Source organism: Amblyomma maculatum, chromosome 1, assembly GCF_055883805.1.
Source record: "Amblyomma maculatum isolate TAMU_Amacu chromosome 1, ASM5588380v1, whole genome shotgun sequence".
In the NCBI taxonomy this organism is placed as follows: domain Eukaryota; kingdom Metazoa; phylum Arthropoda; class Arachnida; order Ixodida; family Ixodidae; genus Amblyomma; species Amblyomma maculatum.
This window is the reverse complement of record NC_139344.1, coordinates 131,358,204-131,381,030: the sequence shown is the minus strand read 5'-3', so window position 1 is coordinate 131,381,030 and position 22,827 is coordinate 131,358,204. Positions and strand designations below refer to the sequence as shown.

Genomic DNA, 22,827 nt, shown 5'->3' with positions numbered 1-22,827 from the left:
GGCTCCCGGCGCCTTTGTGAAGCGACTGCCTTCTCGCCGTCGAGGCCGAGTTACGGAGAAGCCTCACAGGTGACGCAGGAAGGTCGCACTGACGTCACCAGGTGCTGCCCTTAACTGCGCGGAAACTAATCACTCGGTGGGCGGTTATGCATGTTTTTCTGGGTACCTTGTAAACGGCGCTACTCGGTAGGCTGACGCAGGTAGGACGACGCATGATCGAAAAGGAACTCGCGGCGCGCATGCGATTAGAGCGAACAAAGGCTCAGATATGTCGACATTAAGCGCTAACCGCGGCGTAAGGCGAAGTAAAAAAAAAAAAAAAAAAGGTATACAGACACCAAGCGCGGCAAGAGAGTATAAAGAGCGCTTGAATGCTGGTACAGCGACACCGAACGGGAGTACAGTCGTGCCCATTAAATTGGAGACTAGTTCGCGAGCAAAACTGCCCATAAGGTGAGTCGTCCGTAATAACGGAGTAATTAACAATAACAAAAAACCACAATGATTACAGTCCGCTTGTATGCATAGTTGATGCAATTAAAGTTGAATTTCGAAAATTTTCAGATTTCCAGTCCCGTTACCCTGGGCACCATTATGAGTGAAATTACACGGTGAAAAAAAAAAAAAAATGATATATGCCAACTTCAACCAACCCTGGCGTAAGAAATATCAAGATGTGTTATAATATTTACTTAAGCCCTATAAAAAAATGCTGAACAAAAATTTGTTAGGAAAATTTCAGAATGTACAAAAGGTGGCATAATACCTCTTGCTTCGCTTACTGTCGAAAATATGGATTGTTCATGTGTAACTGTTTACGTACGACGCGGGTACCAACAATGCGAACACGAAAAGTGCCCTGCCTCAACTCGCAAGGGAACCAATGCGGAAATCGAAACATGCGCGAACGCACATCGGGAAAACAACGGGTGAAAATGCCGGCTATGAACATCGGGAAAGTACCACAGCGCGAAATGCTCGGCACAATGAGATACGGAGCAAAATGGAAAACGGTATACGAAACAGAGGCCTCGACAAAGAAAAAAAAAAAATACCAGGAGCCTTGGAGGCGATTGCAACGGCGGGCCCATAGCGGGTCGCGGTCTGAGAGGGAGAGCCGGGGACAAAATGAAGCCCGCCCATCCCTCCAAAGAGTGCGCTAGCAAAAGGAGGAGGGCGGGGAGGGCTGCCATCAACCTCCCCACTCCCCTTCCCCCTCATATCAAAGACGCGGCACGCGCCGCGCAACTTTGGCACACGGCGACGCCGCAGCACATGGCGCACGCCGCCTAGGCAGATGGTCTCCTCTCGCGGAGAAAGATGGGAGAGGACGAAAGGCACCGGTGCAAGAAAGGAAAGCTCAAGAGGAGGAAGCACGCGAGCGTGTGCATGCAAGCGCGGCTAGACAGTCACCGAGCACTAACCAGCAAATCTAAAAAGCATGGCCCATGCACTACGCAGCCAGGATTCCCTACCCCAAAAGGAAGGGAAAAAAAAAAAAAAAAAAAAGAAAGCCGCAATCCCGACGAAAGGCAACGGGGAAGGATAGGCGGGGCCGGTTGTCGAGCGGTTTGTGCACAGTTAGCTGCTCCACGCGACGAATTATGTGTGGCTAGCTCGCCGCTCACGACGCGGCCGAGCCAATGCCGAAAACGACCGCGCGCGAGCGGAAAACTGCAAGACGAGAGATGCACTTCGCAGCCGACAACGTCCCGACTGACACCGAGGCGACTGGCGCCGCCGCCGCCGCCGCGCACGCAAGCTTCCGTTTACCTCGACGCCGTCCTTACAGTCTCGCCGCAAAAACAAAGCGCCCCTATTCGACCTTCGGCGCGAGTTTGGTGGTCGAATCGCCAAGGCGAGGTCTTATAAAGATTCTGCGTAACGTCCCATAAGCGAAGGCAACTTACTTACAGGTCTCCCCCGGCCTAATAATGGACTAACCCCCGCGCTCGCACTTTAGCGTTGCTCGCGATGCGAAGACAATCACGTGCAGCATGCATACCAGGAAGGGATTACGGGACAAAATTACGCACGGCAAACTAGCAAAGCCCAAGAGGCGTGTCATTACAGCGTGCACCATCTGCAGACACAGAGAGAACATTACGGAGGAGACCGTAATGACCAGCTGCTGCGCAGCCGCGGCGTGTTTTCCCTGGCCCGTCCAGGCATTTGTGGCCAGGACCCCGGTAATCGTGAACGCGCGCATTAAGCCTGGTAAATCCCCACAACCCACCCTGCACGTTCGCCCATGAAAACGTGTTTCGCCGGGTGATAGCAAATGCTAGTTTCCCTACTTTCGCCTTCCGTTAGAGGCCCAACGCTCGCCCCCAGACCACACTACTACCACACCGAGCCTTGCACGCTTCTTGGCTAGCCGGGCTGGATTTAAAAGTCGCCGTCACCTACCCCATGTTTCTTCAACGGAATGCAGCGTACAGCCGCCCAAAACCTTTAATTAGCGTGGGTGACTGCCTCCTTTCCGTGTTTTTGCGCCTTCGGGAGGATCAAATTTGCAGGAAGGTCAACACCTTGGTTAGCTTCTGCTTATAGAGGTGACCTTTTCTCAGGTTAGTTCCTTTTTGTCGCACAGGAGCACAGAAAGGGCTACCGTCGCGCTGCTGCACATCCTACAATACCATAGAGCAGGAAACCGGTAAAGGTGGACATGCATACATTGCAAATATGTAAGAACGCGAGCAACGGAAATAGTAAAAGTGGCAGATGACTTGATCCTCCGGGGCGCAGGCTACATACCTTACAAAAGCGTGCTGTGCAACAGGGGCGACGCGGAAGATAGAAATAAACAAAATCTATCAACACCGGTGACAGCGAACGTATAAAGAGAAACAGCTCCACGTTGGAACAGATGCAAAGTTAGAATTGCCTCGAATAGCGCCAAATTGCAAAAAAAAAAAAAAAAAAAAAAATGGAAATTAACTAAAACTGCCGAGATAAAACGAATAGTAACTGCAGCGGTTACAAAGCTTCCTATTCGCCATAGACGCGATCGATCAAAATAATAATAACAATAAAACGCGATTCCACATAGACCTGAGATGAGACCTCTGACCGATCAGCTGAGGCACAAGCGACCCAGAAGAAACCAAGGCCTTCGAGGACGGGGACGAAACGTGTGCCGCGAAAAGACGGGTCTTGGGCCTACAGTTGCCCTTGGTCTCAAGGCTCGCAACCTGGCTCTCACCGCCCGTTTGATTTGTGCCTCGCTAGACGAGCCAACGAGGCTGCATTTAAAAATTCCGAACGGCGACCCGAAACGGAAGGTGAGCGGCGTCACAGCCCACCGGCACTCCCGCAACCCGACGTCCGTGAAATTGCGGACCTCGCCGGGAAGGCCATGGCGCGCGCGACCGCGAATCACGAGCCCTATAGTGGCGGCAGTCTCGCCGGGGTAAGCGCCGTCTTCGTCTGCCGCGGATCGTGTCATCGAAAGGCTGCCTCAAAGATGTCTGAGCTCCGACCGAACTGATTCCCAGGAGCGAGCGAAGTAACCGCCCTAAAATGTTTGCGTTCAACGGCCCCTCATCGCTATATCCGTTCCGAAGATTCGTCGCCAATGCAGTGTTAACCGCGGCACGTGATGAGGGCAAAAGAAGTGGATTCCGTTACTTTTGTTTTTGTCTTCATTCAATAAAGTTTATTCATTCACTCATTCAGTCACGGCAGAACTAGACGGAACTGCACGCCAACGGGACGCCGTGCAGATTCCTGAATGCGCGCGAGTCGTGACGTTTCACCCGACGGGAACAGAACCCACTGCCGAAAGCGTGACGTTCCGTACTGATCGTGATTAATGGTATTTATTGGCGCAAGGGGGTTGCCGGCCAATTACGAGCGCCAGAAACTGACATTTGATGATTCAGGATGAAAACTTCATGACAGCACATGACTGCAATGATGAGTAGATTTCCATAAGCAGTAGAAAGTATAAACAGCCCCAAGATGAACGACTTCAAAGTTGTGCACCCTGTAGAGTGCAAAATTCCGGGTTCGTATGAGTTGCAAACATAAATAAACGAAGTCTAAAAAACAAATAACAAAAAGAAACTACTTAAAATGCTCCGCGTCTTTCTCAGTGGAATTAACGAATCAGGTGCAAGGAAGTGGTTTAGGATGAAGGGCGATGCACTGCTTGTGCACTTCAGAAAAGAAAAAAAAAAGTGCTCTGTAGTCGCTCTTAAGTCGATTATACTGGGACCTCTCGCATCGATGATGACGAACACCAGAAACCACAATTGGGGATAAAAACAGGCCCAAGAAACAATTAGTTACCACTGCTACGTAAACGTACGCAACGCCGGCGATTCGAGGTGAGCGGAAATCGAAATACGACCACACGGCGGGTGCGGCCAGCTGCGTATAGGACGCGTGTCAACCAGACGAAGCAGCTCGCGACGATGTGGAGGGGCGTCATAGAAACCAGCTCGTCACTACATTTGCAGCGACGCGTCCTTTCCCTTCAACCCCAGCTCTCCCGTCTCGCGGGCGACCGTAAGGCGTTCCAGCGAAGCCAAAAACGCGCAGTTGGAGCAGGCCACGCACCACCGCAGAGAATAATATTGCGAGTAAACACAGACAAACCACGATATGGAAAAAAGGGGAACCGATAGAAAGAAGAGAATGCACAGAGCGAGACGGCGGATCAAGCGGAGCAGACAACGGGCCCGAGAGCGGCAGGAAGGAGAGAAGCTTCTGTGCAGACGAAACGGAGACGGAACGAAAACGAAAAAGCCACAGACACGACGCCGGGTCGAACGGACCGTCTCGTTTCCTCTCCAACCGGAAACAGGGACGGAAACGGAAGCCGCCTGGCTCCCAGCGGCAAAACGGGGAACGCGTGCTGCTGCCGCACAAGAGGGCAAAAAACGACCAGCAAGAGGAGGAGGGGGGGGGGGGGGGGCACTGCTTCAAGAAGGCGGCACGTGAAAGAATTAGATGAGGGAAGCAGTGAAAAAGCGTGCACGAAAGAGCAGCAGGGAGATTTCATTTGTCACCTACGTCGGACGTCGCCAACGCTCCGTGACTGCTGCCGCCGTCTTATGTAGGTGGCTGAACGCGCTATTCTTTCGCACCTCCTCCTCGGATCGCGCGCTGGGCTTGCGAAGGAAAAATAAAGGGGAAACCCGAGATATCGAAACTCCCCCTCCTGCGGCCTCAAAAAAGCAGCCGCCCCTCGCACACAGCAGCACCGGCGAATGAAATGAGGAGGGGTGGGCGCTACCGCAGCAGCAAACGGCCCTTGTCTTTAAAAGCAGTCGCTGCAGAGAGGTGCCCGAGAAATACACACCCAACAGGGCAATTCCATTCTCTTTCCAGAATAACTAAAAGCCCTGACGACTCACCGTGAACTTGCTTGAGAACGACGACCTTAGCCATCCAATCGCTGATCAGTAAACAGATTGTAAGAAATAACGCAGCTAAAACACATCCGTAAGCCCGCAAAAGAAACGCGCATGCGGGGACGCGCACCGTAAGTTTAGAGGGTCATCGGCAGATCATTCTCTAGCATACTGTATAATTGACGTACAGTACACTTAAAATACTTGATACAGGCGGGCAGGAGCTTTGGTAACGAAGCTGAAACAATGAACTACAACAGCAAACGCCCAATAACACCAAAATAGCTTCGTGACAAATTCAAGAAAAGGTCTGCACCCACAAGACCATTTAAAGAGGGTCAAATCCGACTCATGCCACGCTGACTCTCCGTGCTGCACCGCAGCCTTTTCAGCTTTCAGCTCGATGCGGTTTTGCGCCAGGCTAGGCGCCACGATTCCAGCCATTGGGCGTGACAAGAGAGCCGGTAGTGTTAACAGCTAGCTACCGATTCCACAAAACGAATCACTCAAATTTAAGCATGCGAGGTTTATATTTTCTATGTAAGCAGTGCACTCAGAGTATATGGGGCCCAACCAGAACTCGCTTAAAAATGGCCACCACACTTTTGAGCAGGGCCAATACGTCTGCAAATCAGCGAAAAGCCAACGGCTGAAGCCTTTAAGCGCTCATACTCGCGGTGACCGTCCGTTCGTTATATCCAAAGGCAAGACGAAGAAGGTCGCGGGAGGCGGTAGTTGGCAGATGACATAGCCGAGCAGTAACTGGACGTAGGGCTTCCTGACATTACTTTTGGCAGGAGCTGCCAACTCAGGCCTCTCCTTTCACATGGGAGGGTGATATCAGAATCGGTCTGCCAGAACCGTTCACATTCACGTTATCCCTAGGCCACGCAGGCACGTTCATACGGCTCGGTTAAAGCGGGGCTTTGGCTGGTAGCTTACGCTATCACGTCATCGCGAAGGTGGGAGTCAAAACAGAGAGAGGTGCCGTAGCGGAGGACTTCGGACCACCGAGCGATAGAGGCTTTCACCTCAACGCCGTTTAGTGATCCAAAGTGCTCCATTTTGAAGACTGCTTTGGTTAAAGGCAAGCCCACAAGTCCATATTACTCCTTCGCATCCGCATTGCCTCAGGTTGCCGCCCTATAATGGATACGCGAACCTGCAGACATTCTTCACTACTCACACAGTCATAACAGAATATGCGCCTTGCTTGGACGCCGATAAGCCGGCCTGTAGACATTGGGGTGGTATTGTTAAATAGCTATACAAGGCGCCCACATCAGAAAATCACCGCATAGCAAACAGTGAGGCCAGTCAGCGGTGCAGACCCACTCGTTCAAACGCAGCAACGGCTGGTAGTTTCGAAACGCCGAGGCAATCAGACGACCGAGGAGGACCAGGAATTCCGTAACGGCGTGTTCCACCGCTCCTCCCTCGGACGCATCGCGCGCCTGATGGCCACGCATCGACGGACGCGGATCGCAGCACTTTTCCTTTTGAGCCGGCGCCAACAAGCGGCAGCGCCGTTCTTCGTGCAGCGTCATATATATATATATTTTTTTTCGGTTGCTCCTCCAACAAAGCTCATCCGCACGCTTCCTTGTCCATTGTGGTATAGCGAAAGCGGGCTATGTAGACAATAGTTTTCGAAGCCGCATAGGCACCGCTACTTGCGCAACATCTGACGCAACACTTAGCGCGGACCTCGAGGACGGCTGCGACAAAAAAAGAACGAAAAAAAAAAAAAAAGGAAAGAAAAACTGTCCCCAACACGGCACCGACATCCCCGTGAAATCCGCGCCTGGACAGATCTACAATGGCCCTCGGCACTTGTCACCTGGCCTGAGCGCACGGCGAAAAGATAAGCGCATGCGCCATTTTTCCGCGGCGTATACGAAGGTGTCATGCGCAACGAGCGCTTCGACAAAAAATAAGAAATAAATAAAACAAAATAAAATGCAGAGGGCCGCCGGCAGAGGCGCGTGCTCGCCTATTCCCTCCACCACGACTCGGGCAGTGCGCGCGGGCGTTTGGCCGGAACAAACAGAGGCGGCGGCGCCGACCGCGTGCACGGTCCGGGACCAACAACGCGGAGTCAACCCGGTAACAGACAGGGCGTTGTGCGCGCCGGTCGTCGCGTGGAGAGGGGGGCCGTACAGCCAGCAGCGATGACGCACAATGAACGAGTTTGAAGGAACCACGCCCACTTAATAAGGGACCTCTTAATGCGGCCGACACGGGTCACCTTTGACCAACGAGGAGTGACACCTGTCGACACGAGGAGCGACCGGCAGCCCTCTGCCGCCACTCAGCCTGGCTTCGTCCGCGAAACCTTCGTTAGCACACGCACCGACTACTCGTCAGCACGAATTTCGGGTCACGCTCAGCGACAGGAGTCTCATCGCTACAGAAAACTTTGCACGGCCAACGGTCTGCCTTTGGTCCGGCGGGGTGCTTGGCGGAGGCTCGCTGCCGGACTCTGGTGACTTGAGAGGGGCCCGCTGGCAGCAGCACGCCAGGACGCGTATGTAGAACACACAGAGCGGCGGAGGGAACAAAAAAAAAAAAAAAAAGGGGGGGCAGCGTTCGCCGCGGGGGCCCTAATCACCGTCCGGCCAGAGGAGAGGTCCAGCCAGCCAAGGGGAAACAAGGCGCCACGGCTGAGCGGCCAAGCCAAGCAGGCCCAGGGAGCCTTCACCCGTGTCGCCGGCCGACGGCAGCGCCCCTCAACTGCCGAGCTTGTATATACACTGCAGCAGCACGGCACATATCGCGCGACTTTTGAGGTGCGAGCCTCTCGCTTTTCGGCGCGAGGCGAATGAACTCGCCGCAGAGAGAGTGGCACGGGACGCGGCGGCGGAACGGACTAGGACGCCGCGTCTGCCCACGGTTGGCGAGGAGCGTTGAAAGACACCCCCGAGGTCCCGTCGGTGCTTCTGAGGGGTCGACCTGCTGTTGTGTGTTGTGTTTTATGGCGCATAAGCATCTAAGGCTATCATGCGCCAAACACCTGCCAAACACCTGGTCGACCTGCGTCGAGGTCAGCAGACGCGCGTCGATGCCAAAAAAGTGCACTTTCTCGGTTACAGATGTGCACCACGCTGAATTCAGGATTTACGTTCCATTCGCGTTCCACTTGCGTAGCCTGCACGTTTCCATGAGCGTGATGACTCTCAGAAGAAGCGCTTTATCGTGGCCAACAGAACTCGTTTCCAAACTTGACGTGGACTATTTCAGTACGGGCGATCCCCAAACGCAGCCCAATTCTGACCCATGAACACAATATACACCCTCGATGTCCAGCGAACGAAAGAAAACTTGCACGCCAGCGGGTCCAAGGTATTGCACCTAGCGGATAGCACGAGTACTCGTATGCTAACGCTGTTTTTACAAAATCGGAACACTGGCCACGGCACAAAATTCACAGGCGCTTTCTCATCCGGCAAACGCTATAAATCTGCGCTTAAGTTAAACTCGGCGTGAAAGCAGCACGCCACGTAAACGGGCCGGGACTTACTGAAACTGTGTCCACGACAAGCTCATCGACTTCAGCACTCCGCGGTTGCACGTCACGTCGCGTTGCCATTGCGCAAAGCAGCAGTCTTTACACAGCAGGCCAAAGTGCAACAGTGCAAAACAGCCGCTGGGCGTCGAAATGATGTCCCAGGCAGAACTACCGAACTGCCCACAGAACAGGTCCTCGCAACCAATCTTTTGCAAGTAAAACGGTAGCTTCCACTACAAACGCTGTCGCCAACATGAAGTGGCATCTAGGCACTCCAGTTCAACGGCCTGCAACGAACGACGACGGATAGATACTACCATGAACTGCGATGGAAAGGGGGGGGGGGGGTCTAGTTAAAAACGGATCCCGCGGCTGCTCAACGCCGGAAAACTTTGAGCGCGGCGAAGAACGCAGCTGTGAACAATGGCGTGCTCGTACTTCTCCGAGCCTTGCGCGGCGCTGTGCTCGACCGAGCGCGCGCCGCCAGAGCGGCCGGCCGCGATCCAGGTGGCGCGGACGTGGTGCGCGACGGGACGTCCGAGCACTGCCTCGGAGCGAGATAATGCCGCCAAAGGCGCCGCCAATCTGTCGCTGCGCTACCTGCGAACAGCCTCGCCACGCAGAGAGGCGCCGAGGACGATGCGTGCGCGCATTGTGTCTCGTTTCCGCGCGACGTCGGCAAATGGTGTCCCGGATGCAGCCGGCCCGCCCCCACGGATGCGACCCACATGCCAGAGCCGAACACTTGACACGCTTGGAGAACGAGAGGGCAGACGCCACGCGTCACAAGTGAATCGGCTCAAGAAAGCACCGAAGTTTAAAAAAAAAAAAAAAAAAAAGCAAATTCCCACGCACACTACGCTGCAGCTGAGCCCCTTAGCTCACCATCCTATCCCCACTGATGCAACCGGAGGGAGAAGCGCGCTCGCTATTTCCAAAGCAATAGCTAATTGTTTAAACCAATGCTGAGAGAATAATGGAAGGGCATATATACTACCTATAGGGTATATGATATTGGTAACAATGATCGCAAGAATTTAAGATGGCAAAACAATGTGAATGACAGAGAGAAAAAGAAAGGACTGCGAACTTCAAGCGAACGCCTCGGTTCGTATGGGTAAATTCAGTGGTTCTTACATACATCCTAGCCGCAAGCATCGCACCAGAGGTGAGAGAGCGGTCCTTTTCGCGCATGCACACGCTTGATTGCCTGCGTTAGCTACGGCGCGCCCAAACAACGCACTGTAGAAGAAAAGGGGCCCGATCGAGAATTCCCCGCCTTACGAAATGAAGACGCTGCGTCCTGGTCTTCCCCCGCTACACGCGCGCTCCTGCCTCAAAGAGGAAAAGCGAGAGAAAAAGACGCACACGCGACCCATCAAACCCCCCCCCCCCCCCCAACACACCACGTAGGCACACGACTTTCCCCCTTGCCGGAGGACTGTTCTCTCCCGGCGTGTCTGTTTGCAAAACGTAAAACGTGCGCATTAGAAGGGACCGTGGCCAATCGGCCGCTCTTCTACTCCTTGAGAGCGCCTGCGTGCTGTCCTGCTCGCTCGGCGGCCCCGGTACGCTATGGGTCGCCGAAAGAACGATGGTGAGGGCGGGGAGGAGAAGGGGAGGGGGGGGGGGTTGCAGAAGTGGACGCCGCCGAAGAGACAGGAAAGGTCGCAACCCCGTGCACACAGCCGGACCTCTTTAGGAGAAGTGGCCCGCGCCGCGAACCGAACACCGGCAGAGGGGAGAGATGCCGCGACCACCCGCACGCGCGCAGAAGGAATGCGGCTCTTTCCCCACCCCCACTTCGGCCACAAGCCACCGCGCGCGCAGGAGGGCTATCGGCGCGGCGGAGGCAAGTTCCGTTTCGACGACTCTGTAATTGAAGACCGCGTCTAACGAAGACATCGCCGCTGATGCCTGCTCACCCCCCCCCCCCCCCCCCTCTTCGCTTTGTCTACACGCGATCGGGGAAAAGAGCACACCTCATTCGTTGTGCCCCAATTTGTTTTCCTATGTTCTTTTGTCTTCAGGAGTCTATTCCTACAGGACGATACTGTAGCACCACGCTCATAGGTAAAAGAGCGATAGAAGCGGCATCTGTTCTGCCGGTACAGAAAATGGCTAATGCAGACTAGCGTAGGAACGGAGGCGAAGCCTTTCCCCCTGACACGGTGGAAACGTGGCAGCAAAACTAACCTAATAACATCGTCGGGCTTATACACTTGTGCTATAATAACGGCGTCCGCACGGCAAGGGGGCTCGCTTCCACTGTTGCCAAATCATTCATTCTGCTTCTTCAGACCCATCGACCAGCACGGCTGCACACCTCTTCTGGCCTAGCCCCCCCCCCCCCCCCCCCCTATTTTTTTTTTTTTTTTTTTTTAAGCGCGTGGCTGTACTCCCACCCGAGAAAGGCTGTTTTCACAGTGGATTCGAACTCCCGCCTACGGATTTTCCCTGAAAATGAAACCGACGCGAGAAACGGAGGCAAACCAGTTATCGGCGAGAAAACTTTCCCTAGCAGTCCCGAGCATCCTTGCTCGTTTACGCTCGGCATAGGGTGCATCGCTCCTGCTCGTCGTCACGGCACTCCGCGACATCATGGGCGATTGTCGCTCGTCCGCCTTTAATGCCCCATGCACAGACAGATGCGGCACTCCGTAACTACCAATAGGCTGGCAACAACAGCCATGTTATGCCTGTGATGTACTTTTCGCACTAGTAGAAGGAGGGACAAGAATCTCCGTCCAGAAGACGCTGGACAAAGCAAGGATCTAAACACGAAGATCCACAACAGAGCTGGCTGCGCACCCGCGTTCACTGAGACGTCACGTGTCAGCTCCCGCGGTGTCGTTGGAGGTCACCTTCGAGAGGAACACCAAGAATACGGTCGCCCCGACTAGCGAGCGACGACACCACGGAGAGGGGAAAAAAAAAAGCGCAATGAGCGTGGCTCTCAGCCGGAGGCGACCACTGGGGGTTGCTTTTCTCGGGAGTCGCGGAACACCGACGCGAGCATACGTTGCAAAGGGCAGACAGGAGGAGCCGGGCAAGGTCGCCACCAAGAAGCCGACCTTCGGGAGCCCACGGAAAGGTATTTCTCCGCTGGGGCCGATTCCCGGAAACCACCCGGCACAAGGAAGCCGCCGACGCGAGGGGAAAATAAATAAGCTACAATGCCTCCAAAAGCTGCGCCGAGCAGCAAAAGAAAGAAAAAAATCCGATGAAAAACGGAAGCAGGGCGCCCGATCAATACAGGGAAGCGTGGAAGGGCAAAGAGAGATAGGGCAAAGGAAAAGCTCTCGGAGCTTGACGACAGGGAATGGAAAGCCGCGGCGACGGGCTATGAGCCGAAGAAAAGGCCCGCACCATCCCCCCAACCGAGCTGCGACCATCTCAAAAAAGTGCCGCCGCCGGCGTCGAAGGAAGATTTACGACTGCCGCCGACACTTCCCGGTGGCGCGCGCGGGAGAAGAAATGCTCGACTGTTTGCGCACATAACGCGCTCTTAAACAAGACCGGCGGGCGAGTCGACGATGAAGCGATGTGTCCGCTGCCGACCAAGCAGGTAGTCAAACATTCTCTCAAGAAGGATGAGCGACGACAACGCATAACTAGAACTGCTAACCACCGTCGCGCGGTCGAACAATCTCTTCATAATGACCGAGGCGAGCGAAAAAAGTAACTGCGACCAAGGCAAGATGGAATGGACAGATGAGTAATTTCTTCTACAACTCGTTCGCCGAAACCGCAGCTAAGAAAGATTCCCAATTTCAATTATTTTGCACGACAATTAGAAACAAACGCACGCACTGTCCCTGCAAAATGAGGTAAGCACCTTTTTTTTTTCTTCTTTTAAGGCGAGGTATACGTGAATGAGCATGCTGTAGCAGTCAACGGATAGCGTGCCATGGTGGTTCATCCGCCACGCTATGCGCCCTCTGAAGTAACCGATAGAGACGCCGGTCGTAAATGTCCCAACTAGGAGCTCCACTGCAAACGCGAGAGTATTTACTTCCAGCTCCACCTTCCGTTTACCCGCTGCGCGCCTCCGATTACTGTAGCAGTTGGGCACGGCCCAGCCGCAGGACACGCAAGGCAAGGCAAGTGGGGCCGCGAAGTCAAACAGCAGGCGGCACTTTCTAGGGTCATTCAGTTGCGCGCACACTCCTCATTCGCTATGTACTACAAAGGCGTCCCCGCTTCTTTCAGTTCGCGCTGCAGCGCCTTCAGACGGGGCCGCCACTCGTGCGCAGTAGCAGCTTCAAGACAGCGAGGACTGCAAGGGATGGGGGAGGCCTCGCTGCAAAGCCGTGGTATATCAGCGCTCCGTCGCGTGCTTGCGTGAGCGCGGATTTACCACGTCGCCTGCCTCGTGCACAGGCTCGCGAAGCAGAAAACAGCGCGCAGGAAAGGAAGCGGGAGAGAACGCCCCTCGAGGCACAAGGCGGTCACCAGGTGTTCTGCCAGGCTCCCCTACAAAGAGAGGAAAAGGGGAGGCCTCGCAGCGCCCCTCGCAATAACAGAAAAGACCGCCCGCGTATACGTGCCCAAGTCTCGCAGCAGCCGTGACGCGAACAGCGAACAAGACGGCGTGCGCGAGCGGCCCGTTAGCGCCCGGGTCCGAGGGGGAGGCAAGCTTCCAACTGCCACGCGCGAGGGAAGGCAGAGAGGGGAGAACACGATGACCTTTCCTTCTCTTCCCTCTCGTGAAGACAGTCTCCCGCTAGGGAAAGAGCCGGCATGCCAGAAAAGTGAGAACGAGAAGAGGACGGAAAGACAAAACCGGAGCAGGATACGTTCCTCTACCACAGGTGGTGGCGGATCAGAGAACAGGCTGTGCTGAGCTCGGATACGCGGCTGTGTAAAAGTAGGTCGAGGTAACAGACTTCTATCGTAGAAAAGACGACGGCGTATACCGGTTTGCCGGACGGCTTCTGCGCACGCGCAGTGGCGGGGTATACGCAAGAACCGGCCAATGCGCGGGCGTAGGCGGCGTCTGATATGCTGGTACTTCTATGCCTAGTCTATAATGTTTGCCAACAGTTCGGAAAAAGTGCCTCCCTAGCTACGGTTGGTGCAGGAGATTGCATTGCTGGGTAGTCCGTTAATCAGACCACTGTACTCACACGCGACTTCGCTCCTCATTCAGCGCGGCGGCTAGACTAAAAACGAAACGCAAATCCCTCACGGCAATTCGATCACTGGCTTCGCTCACGCACACCGTTACGCGATAATTGCCGGCTGCTGCAGCGTTTTTCCCTCGGTAAGAGTCGGAACGTGTCTGAAGGTCCGGACTTGGAGGATATGATGCAACGTACCTGCTATCCGGAGGAGCGCCGCGGCGAGCACGATGAAGAGGAGCCAGCCAGGAGGGCAGGTGGCCAGCCTCCGGGAGTCTACCTGCAGCAGGCCCTTGGGCCACCAGGGACCGCCCGCTCCGCAGCTGGACGTCGGCGAGGGGGACGACGAGGAACCAGCGCCTGCGCAGAACCAATGGTCAGCCTCACATCGGACAGTGTGCCCAAAGTCGAGAAAGCGATGCGGGCATGTGGCTGCGACCATAGGGCGCTTCTGAGGCCCCCTCATGTGCTCAGCCTGGCAGACTCGATTCGCGTTCCGTACACTTGCTCCGGCCTGATTTGTTGTTCCGAGCAGTGGCCAAGACACAGCGCAAAGAAGCAATTAGGCTAAGAGGCATCACGTCAGCCTGCTCTCCAACACACGATGGAAAGATGTGTAGCACACACTCTTTAGCTGCCCCCAGGCAGTTCTCGTCGCTGCGTGAGCCTGTCCCTGCGTTCTGTAAACGATCATCAGCGACGCATGCCAAACAGGGACGGGCGATCAGAGAGACGGAAGCCGCCTCGCCAGCGCGTGCCGCTACATGCAAAAGAGCCCCCCCGCGACGGGACGGATGGCGGCCAATTGTCACCAGATAAGCGCGGAAAGAATGCTCGGCCAGCTCGGAATGGGACGGCCGGCAACAACGAGTACGGCACGCGAATCAAAGCGGGTCTCCAGAGAAACACCGCTGGGTAGAGAAGGAGGCATAATGAAAGCGGACCGCTTCAAAAGGCACGCAATGCGGGCGCTTATCAGCGTGGCATTTCCGCCGTTGCCTCACAGAGATAGGCAGCTACGCGAAAGGATGTGTCTGCTGGAAAAAGGGGACGACTCCATCAGACAGGGGAGCTCACGGCAACTAGACAGGTCCCTGAACGTCGCCGCCAGGAAGTCAGGCGAGTCGTACAGCTACGCGGCTTCCCGGCTGAAAATGTCGCTGCGTTAAGGATGCATTCACCTGAGCCAAGTTAGGCTGCAGCCTGCTGACCGGCTACGTGAACGGGCCACCATTACACTGAAAACTACGTCAAACAGCTCTCACGAAGGGCGCTGCTTAACTGCCTGCCGAGAGAGGGCGAATTCTAAACACCTTCACCGCCACCACAAATTAGTACTTAGTTGCCTGAGGTGCCTCAGCAGGCAACTGCATCGGGAGCCTAACAGTACCATTCAGCTGAGCGATAGTCGTTACACACTGTCAGTCATAACGAGCGCTACCGCAACAAGCCTAGTCACACGTACCTTTGTCACGCCGCGGAAGCTGTGAAGTGAAACAGAAAGGAGGGAAAGGTGTCAGGATTTGGAGACCTCAAACGCAGTGCAGCGCTCTCTGAACATTACCATGGCCATTGACAAACAACCGGGACAGCTGCTGCGAGCCGTGCGGCAGAGCTCCCGGAACGCTCTGGGCAGCAAGAGGGAATGTCGCCCCTTGCCACGCTTACCAGGCGTGAGAAGCGGAACAAAAAGCCCTGCCACGCGGGTCGTCGGCCACTGTTTTAGACGTTATCGGGCACAAAACGTTTCGCGAGGGCCGTTATATCAAAGCTACGTGGCAGCCGCATACCTAGAGCCCCGACTGTCACGGCGCACGGGCGTTTCAAAAATTGACATGCGGTTCATCTCTCATCGCGGCACGCACGGCAGCGGTATCAAGACGGCGACTTCTAGGTGCAACCCCAGACGGGCTCCAGACCTCGTTTCCTCTTTCAGAAACGCGATTTTTTTTTTTTTTTGCGAAACCTCTCGGAGAAGAAAAGAAAAAAAAAATCCGCGGCGGAGACAAAGGCGAGCACATTCCGCGATCATTACACACACACGCGAGCGCCGCGTCGGCGTTCCATACTTCTCTTATTCTCTGCCGCCGAAGCCACGCAGTCGCGCAGCTACGCCGAGCATGTGGCACGCTCCCGAGGCTTCGCCCTTTCCCCGGCATTTTCTCGAGAGACCCACAAGCAGCCGCCGCTGTTATTCTTCCTTTGTCTGCGCACTTCCTCGAGAGAAAAGGCTTCTCTTGTAACGTGCGCGGCAGCACGCGTACCTCAAACGGAAGAAAAATATGAGCCGACGCACACGAGGCCACTTGCTTGTTGAGCTTCTACTCAAACTCCTGCTCTATTTTTTTTTTCATACCCTCCTTTCGCCCAGCTTTTGGTCTTTTGCGTTCCTTTGCCGAGCACTCAGTTGCACAGACCAGCTGTTTCCTCCTGCTTGGAGCAAAAAAAAAAAAAAAAAAAAAAAAAAAAGAAAAAAAAAAAAGGAAATTGCGCGCAGTATTTCCTTTCCGAGCCGGCAGCAATTAAAGAACTAGTTTCGGCTTAAAATCCATATTTGTGGACCAACGATGCCCCCGAAATTGTTCTCCCATGCCGATGCACAAGCACGCAAAGGAGAACGGAGCCGGTAAACGTAAACGACTGCCCCCTCCTTCTATGCGGTGAACTATGCGATAATTGTCTGAGCTCTCAACGGCGCAAGAGGAGCTCCGCCAAAGGGCGCCGCTGCTGATGAGTCTGGTGCGTGCGAGATCGGTGCAGACCCCTTTTACAAACCTTTTCGTACCAGATCATGGGCGGCCTGAGCTACTTCGGAATAAACCCAGACTTCCCACATGCGTGGGTCAAAGCCTCGCTAGTCTGCAGTGGCTGAATGTTCAACAAGGAAAAGATACGCATGACGAGAATACCGCACTATCCTTTTTTTTTTTTTTTTTTCTACAGCGATGTAAACGACGGGCGTCTGAGTCCCAGTAAAATGTATCCCCGCGCTCATCGGCCAACAGAGATACAAACTTAGAAGCCTCAGAGCAATACCAACATCGTCAGTAAATTCATATTGGGCGGGTGAAAGTGCACTGTGCATGACGCTATGACAAGTAACGCGTAATGAAGTACGGAGGAACAAATACTTGACATGTTATAAACAGCTTTCCTCCACATAAACACAGCTCTCCCATATCGTGAAAGAAAGCTTACACTGATTACTTAAACAAGGAAACAAATACTGAGCGGCAAAGTTGCTCAGGTTGGACAATAGGCGCGGCAAGGTGATTTTTTTTTTTTTTCCTGAACACATTCTCACCACAGCGCCACGATTTCAGCATTTTGACATATCGCGGAAAGTGCGCGCATGAAATAAGCGCGGTGCTAGTAGCTTTCGAAAGTCCGCTCAGTAGCTTCCTCGCCTAGCGAGGAAGACCGAATAGCTAACATGGCGCCGAAGCATGCACAACCGCAGATCTCTTGAGCGTGAAAGTACCTTCCGCAAGTAAAGCGGGGGCCACGTTTGCGACATAGAAACCGCTTATCAGTCGTCCAATAGCAGACTCAGCTAGTCGCCCAGCGTTGACGCCAGCAAAAGCACCGCGGCCCCGGAGACAGCGCGGAAACCGCACAGCGACGGGTCGTCGAACCGCTGCCGTCGGCGCCGCGGGATTTTTGCTCCGCCGACATGCAGCGGCAGCATCTAGCCCGCCGAGACAGCGCGGGCCGCCGCCGTTCACCGCCCCTCCGGCCGCGGGCTGCGTGGGTGCCACGAGGGCGCCCGTCCCCTGGGCTTCTCTCGCCGTCACTCAGCTGACTCATGCGGGGGTGGCGGCGGCTGACCACGGGACCTCTTTCGCATCCGAGACGAGGAAGACCGAAAAGTGCCACTGTGGGCTTCGTACAAGGCATGGACACATTTCCTCGCGTTCAGCAGCACTGTGGCCGCGCCAATCGGAGCCAGAAGGACAGCGCCTTGTTGCCGCAAGTGACCGCGGCGCGAGGAGAAGGGGAGCCGCGAAGAAGCTGGTGGTCCCTGCCGCCGAGCGCGGCAAAGGGCGGTGGGGGAGGGGACCCGTTCCGGGACGGCCGCGGAGAGAGACCGGGTCGCCGCCGCCGACCGTGGGAAAACCGCCCACACTGCGGGCCGCCGCTCCCTCGCGTCGGCGGCGGCCAGGGACCGCAGCGCGCAGCCATGGCCGCCCGGCGGCACCCCCGCCACGGACGGCGACGCGCTGCTCAACGAGAGCACGCCCCGACGAACCCTTCGTCCTCCCCTCCCCCCCCCCCCTACTACGGCACGAAGGCAGGCCCGGACACGACGCCCGACGCAGGGTTGACGCCCGAGCAGACGGAGCCTTTAGGTCAGACATTAGCTGCTGACGCTAAATGGAGCTGAAATAAAACGGCTCCGACAGGAACGTGCTTTTATGACCCACAACAGCGCGACAGACGGGACATAGAAGAACGAACGTCTATGTCCCGTCTGTCACGCTGTTGTTATGGGTCACCGTGCACACCAACTCGCCCAACAACTGGTATTGTGCTTTTACGAGAAGTTAGCTTCATATGCGAAAAAAAAAAAAGCGTCAGAAACAAAATAAAGGCAAGAACCGAAAAACATCGTCTTATTTTTTTGTTTGCTGCGCTCTTTTGCTTCAGTACTGGAGCCAATCAGCTCAACTTTACGCCACCATGCACTCGATGTCTGTGTTCCGGACTTATGTTCTTCCAAACTGAGATTAAAAACTATGCGCCGGCCAGAAAGTGTCCAAAACTGGCAAGAATTGACGAAAGCGTGTTCACTGCTAGCTTTGTAGGATCCCACTGAAAAAAGGAAAAAAATCACAGCTTTTGCCCCTCAAAGGACCCCGTGCCCCATTAAAGCTGGTAGCGTGACAACGCTGGTCACGGAAAATGAGAAAGGGGTAGCCACGCCCTAATCAGATTAAGCGCAGCGTCATCGAAAAACGGTCGACACATCGTCTTTCTCCCGAGTCATATCCGACGACAGCCACACAGCGAAGCTGACAAGTGCTCCTCCAATAAGGCACACTGCGACCGCTGGTCATGCAACTTCGAGACGAATTCCTCTAGGAAGAATAGAAAAATAAAGCGCTCCGCAAGGCTTCCTAAGCAGGCTAGGCCAGCGAAGCAAGAAAACAATAAGACAAATGGATCAAGCGCCGAGAGCGGGAACACCACGTACGAGACCGACAAGAAGCCACAAAAACAGGGGCGGGCGGCTCGGGTACAGAAGAAAAAAAAAGGTCTGCGCAAGGGGCGGCACGGCGCCGCAGAGATATCAGATTCCATTCTGGAGCAAGCCATTGTGCAGGTGTAGAGCACGGCGATCAAAAGGCGCGAAAACCATGGAGGCACCCGCAGCGCTCTTCTCCATTCAGGTACACGGAGGAGACCGTCCAGCTTGCGGCCACTTTCGCCGCTCACGCGCCTTCGCACACGGCTAGCAACGGGCTCCGTATTTCTTTTATCTTCCTCCGAGGCCTATTCGGCTGGTGCGAAAAGGCAGCGAAGGCACATATATGACCGCAGACCACAGGCGAAGGAAGACAAGCGAACAGAGGACGGGGAGCCAAGCTCGAAACCACCAGCCTTTGTGCGAATAAGGAAGGTAAAGTAGGCGAACACCTAAGAGAGGAATTGTAGCTTCCTGTTCAACAGCGTCGAATTTAATGGCGACTGACTTCTCGCGACCAGTACAATCAGGAACGTGAGCGAAAGTTGAACCACGAAACCTTTTCGCGTGACACTACGGGCGATTATCTGCTTGCTTGCTTGCAAGCACCATCAATGCGGACAAGGCTTCGTCCCAAACGAACAACATGTACAAGTAACAATTTGACAACTCCTAAGGGGTATTTCTGGCAAATGCCAGAGGGCAACTGCCGGCCCCGGTAGCCCAGTGATTTTTTCGAGTCACTTTTGGAAAAACGTGCAGTTCTCTTGGAAGGCGCAAAAGGCGGTCGTTTTCCCATGCCATCAACGACACCAAGCCCACACGCGAGCCGACCGGAGTGCGCACGTGGTTTCTGGCGAAGCAAATGCCTGCAACTGTCACGACCTTCGCAATAAGAGCCAGCCATGCGTGCGACAACCGGCATAACATGCAACAGCCCGAGCAAAAGTTTTTAATTAGCGACGACCACTCGGCACCGCGGGCGCACTTGGTGCTGAAGATTAGCTCAACAGCCTTTTGAGGTGGCCTCACTCGGTAGCCCCTCTAAGTCGACAGGAGCCTGACGACCACATGTCTACGAAACACAAAAGGGGCGCCGGGCGAAGCGTCTGGTGCCACGCGGTCCCCTCCCAGCCAAATGAGCCCGACCGAGGCGCCCGAGAACAGCAATGCCACATGCGCAAATGGAAGAAAGGAGGAGAACCGTTCAGAGGGGCCAGTCGGGGAGACTTCGCCATCGCCGAACGGCTGGGCGCGCGGATGCGTGCCCGTACAAGTAACGCGCGCGCACAAAGAGCGGCGCCGCGCAGGTGACGCTTTCCATCGCGGCTGGCGGCGAAAGAGTACGCGAAAGCCGTCGCCAATACGTCAGTGCGTATTCCGAGCGCGCACACACGCCGAGACAGCAGCCAGCGGTTTTATTATTATTATTATTATTATTATTATTATTATTATTATTATTATTATTATTATTATTATTATTGCAATAGAACTACTGCGCCAGGTTTCGAGCCGTCGCGTGGTCCCGGCGGAGGCCGCGCTTGACCTTGAACAGCCGAGGAGGAGGAGAAGAAGAAGACTAACTTACTCTCTCGCGTCATACTCTTAAAGGATGAGCTTAAGTGTCCCCAATAATGTCGCACCTTACACAGGTAGGGCGGCGTGATAGGGGAATAATGTAGCAGGCAAAATAAGCTCCCGCCGTTGCTATCGCAATTCAACTAGGGTTAACTAGAGTTAAACCACAACTAATATTTTTTCTTTCTTTCTTTCAGAAGTCCCATAGCTGCCACGATGGGTCCAAGTGCTGCCGACGAGACGAGGTTCGGTGCCGCAAACAGCTTCGTCGCAAACCACGGTGATCGGCGGGCCGAACAAGAGGCTCACAACATTGCTAGCGCGGCCCCTGCGTCTTGCTGTATCTGCACCGTCGAAAGCCCAGCGAAGACGTTACCCGCGCGGCGACGAGAAAGTGCACTCACCCTATGTGATTGGAAAGCTAAGAGCACGGTGAACGAGAGACGTATCGGCCCATGATTTCCGGATGACAATAGGCTACATTCAAACGCGCCACAGCGCTTAACTTTAAAATGTCAGTCCTTCATAAATAAATAAAAAAAGTAATTCTCGGAAATCCCGACACGCTTGCATGCTGCCACGACGTGTTGTTGCATCAAAAACCCACAGGGCACGAGAAATGGTCAGACTCGGAAGGACCGACCGGAGTGCGTTAGGCAGCTAGGAATTGGTGTAAATTCATACAAAGCGCATAACTATTCACGCGATTGAAATAACCGCTAGTCAACAAAGCAGAGAGGCGGGGAACCAGCAGGGTTACAGAACCGATAGCTAAAAGAGGCAGGGCAGACGTTAAAAGATCCTCTGCAGTCGCAACACGCTACCCAAAGCACCTCCGGCGCCGGGGGTGCGCCTACCGTGTTTTCCGGCGTGAAGCCCACGTACAGACACTTTATATAGACCAGCGGAGAGAGAACGCGCTCCTGCGTGGGTCGCGCTCTGGCGGGGAAAGGATTTTGGCCGCGTACGGGTATATTCCGCCCGCCAACTTCCTTTTACATCGCCGAGGCAACTAAAAAAAAAAAAAAATACCCTCGATATTTTCACATCGCCCACTGACTGAAACGCTGTACCGTACTTTGCAGAAATGGAGATTTTACATAGCAGTGAAGAAAAAGCTGTCGGGGCTGGTACACGCGGGACTTCTTTCTGAAGGCGTACAGCAGCCGAAAGAGACCGACGCAGGCTCGGAAACACCTAGACGCGCTGAAATTCCCTTCAGCCCACCCACGCAGCCTAGGAGAAAGGCGTAGTGCAACAGGTTGCGAAGGGAGCCGAACTAAACGCACTTGTCCTACCAGAAACGGTGTCCACTGACCGGAGGGGGGGTCCTGAATCGCGGCAGCAAGTTACAGTAGCCGCGCAGTGCCACAAGGAGGGGGGCAGCGCCGAAACAATCGGGAACCCTCGCGGCCCGGTGCACCGGAGGGGAGATGGGGGTGGACAGCAGTGAAGGGGCGCCCGGAAGCCACCACTGGAGCGGAACGCCCATACGTCACCCGCCGAAAGAGGAGCCAACGACCGCGCCTTCGGGTGCAGCAACAGCACACGAGCAGCGCCGCCAGCGGGAGGAGGGAGAGGAGCCCATGGCACGCGAGGTTCGGCAATCGTTTGCTTTGCGACACTTCCTCTCGCGCCGTCCGCACGACCTCGCCCAAGCCGGAGGTTGCCAAAAAGTTGGGCACACTGTAGCAGAGGGCCGCCGCTTCGCTGAAAGAGACGTCGCTCGCAGAGAGAGAACAGCGCCCGCCAATTGGACGCATTTAAAAAAAAACGAAACGCTCGGTTTATCTTGCCCATTCTGCGCCCCGCGTGCCAACAACGCTCCCGTATTCCCGCTGCCCGGCATCCTTCTCCGACGAGGGGACGACATTGGCTGCCATTTCTGGCGCACGCAAGAAGCCGAGTAAACATCCCCCGAAGAAAAGATCCCACTGAGGTAAACATTCGCGGCCCGCCCATGGGTAAACATGTTTCGAACGCCACTCATCGACAGGAGCCTGATAGGACCCAAGCGCCGGTGCGAAAGAAAGCCGCTTCACGAACCGGCTGCCGCTAGTGTGGATCGGAGTC

General features: G+C 54.9%; 1 protein-coding gene across 12 annotated transcripts in view; it reads right to left on the bottom strand.

Moving 5' to 3' along the window:
• LOC146203930 (protein spitz-like) overlaps positions 1-22,827 on the bottom strand; it is a 147,563-nt gene that overhangs the window by 21,583 nt on the left and 103,153 nt on the right. For all 12 annotated transcript variants that reach the window (XM_084588994.1, XM_084589001.1, XM_084588996.1 and 9 more), the window contains one exon: positions 14,190-14,351. In XM_084588994.1, coding sequence (XP_084445120.1) covers positions 14,190-14,351 — 162 coding nt within the window. The remainder of the gene's footprint in view (positions 1-14,189; positions 14,352-22,827) is intronic.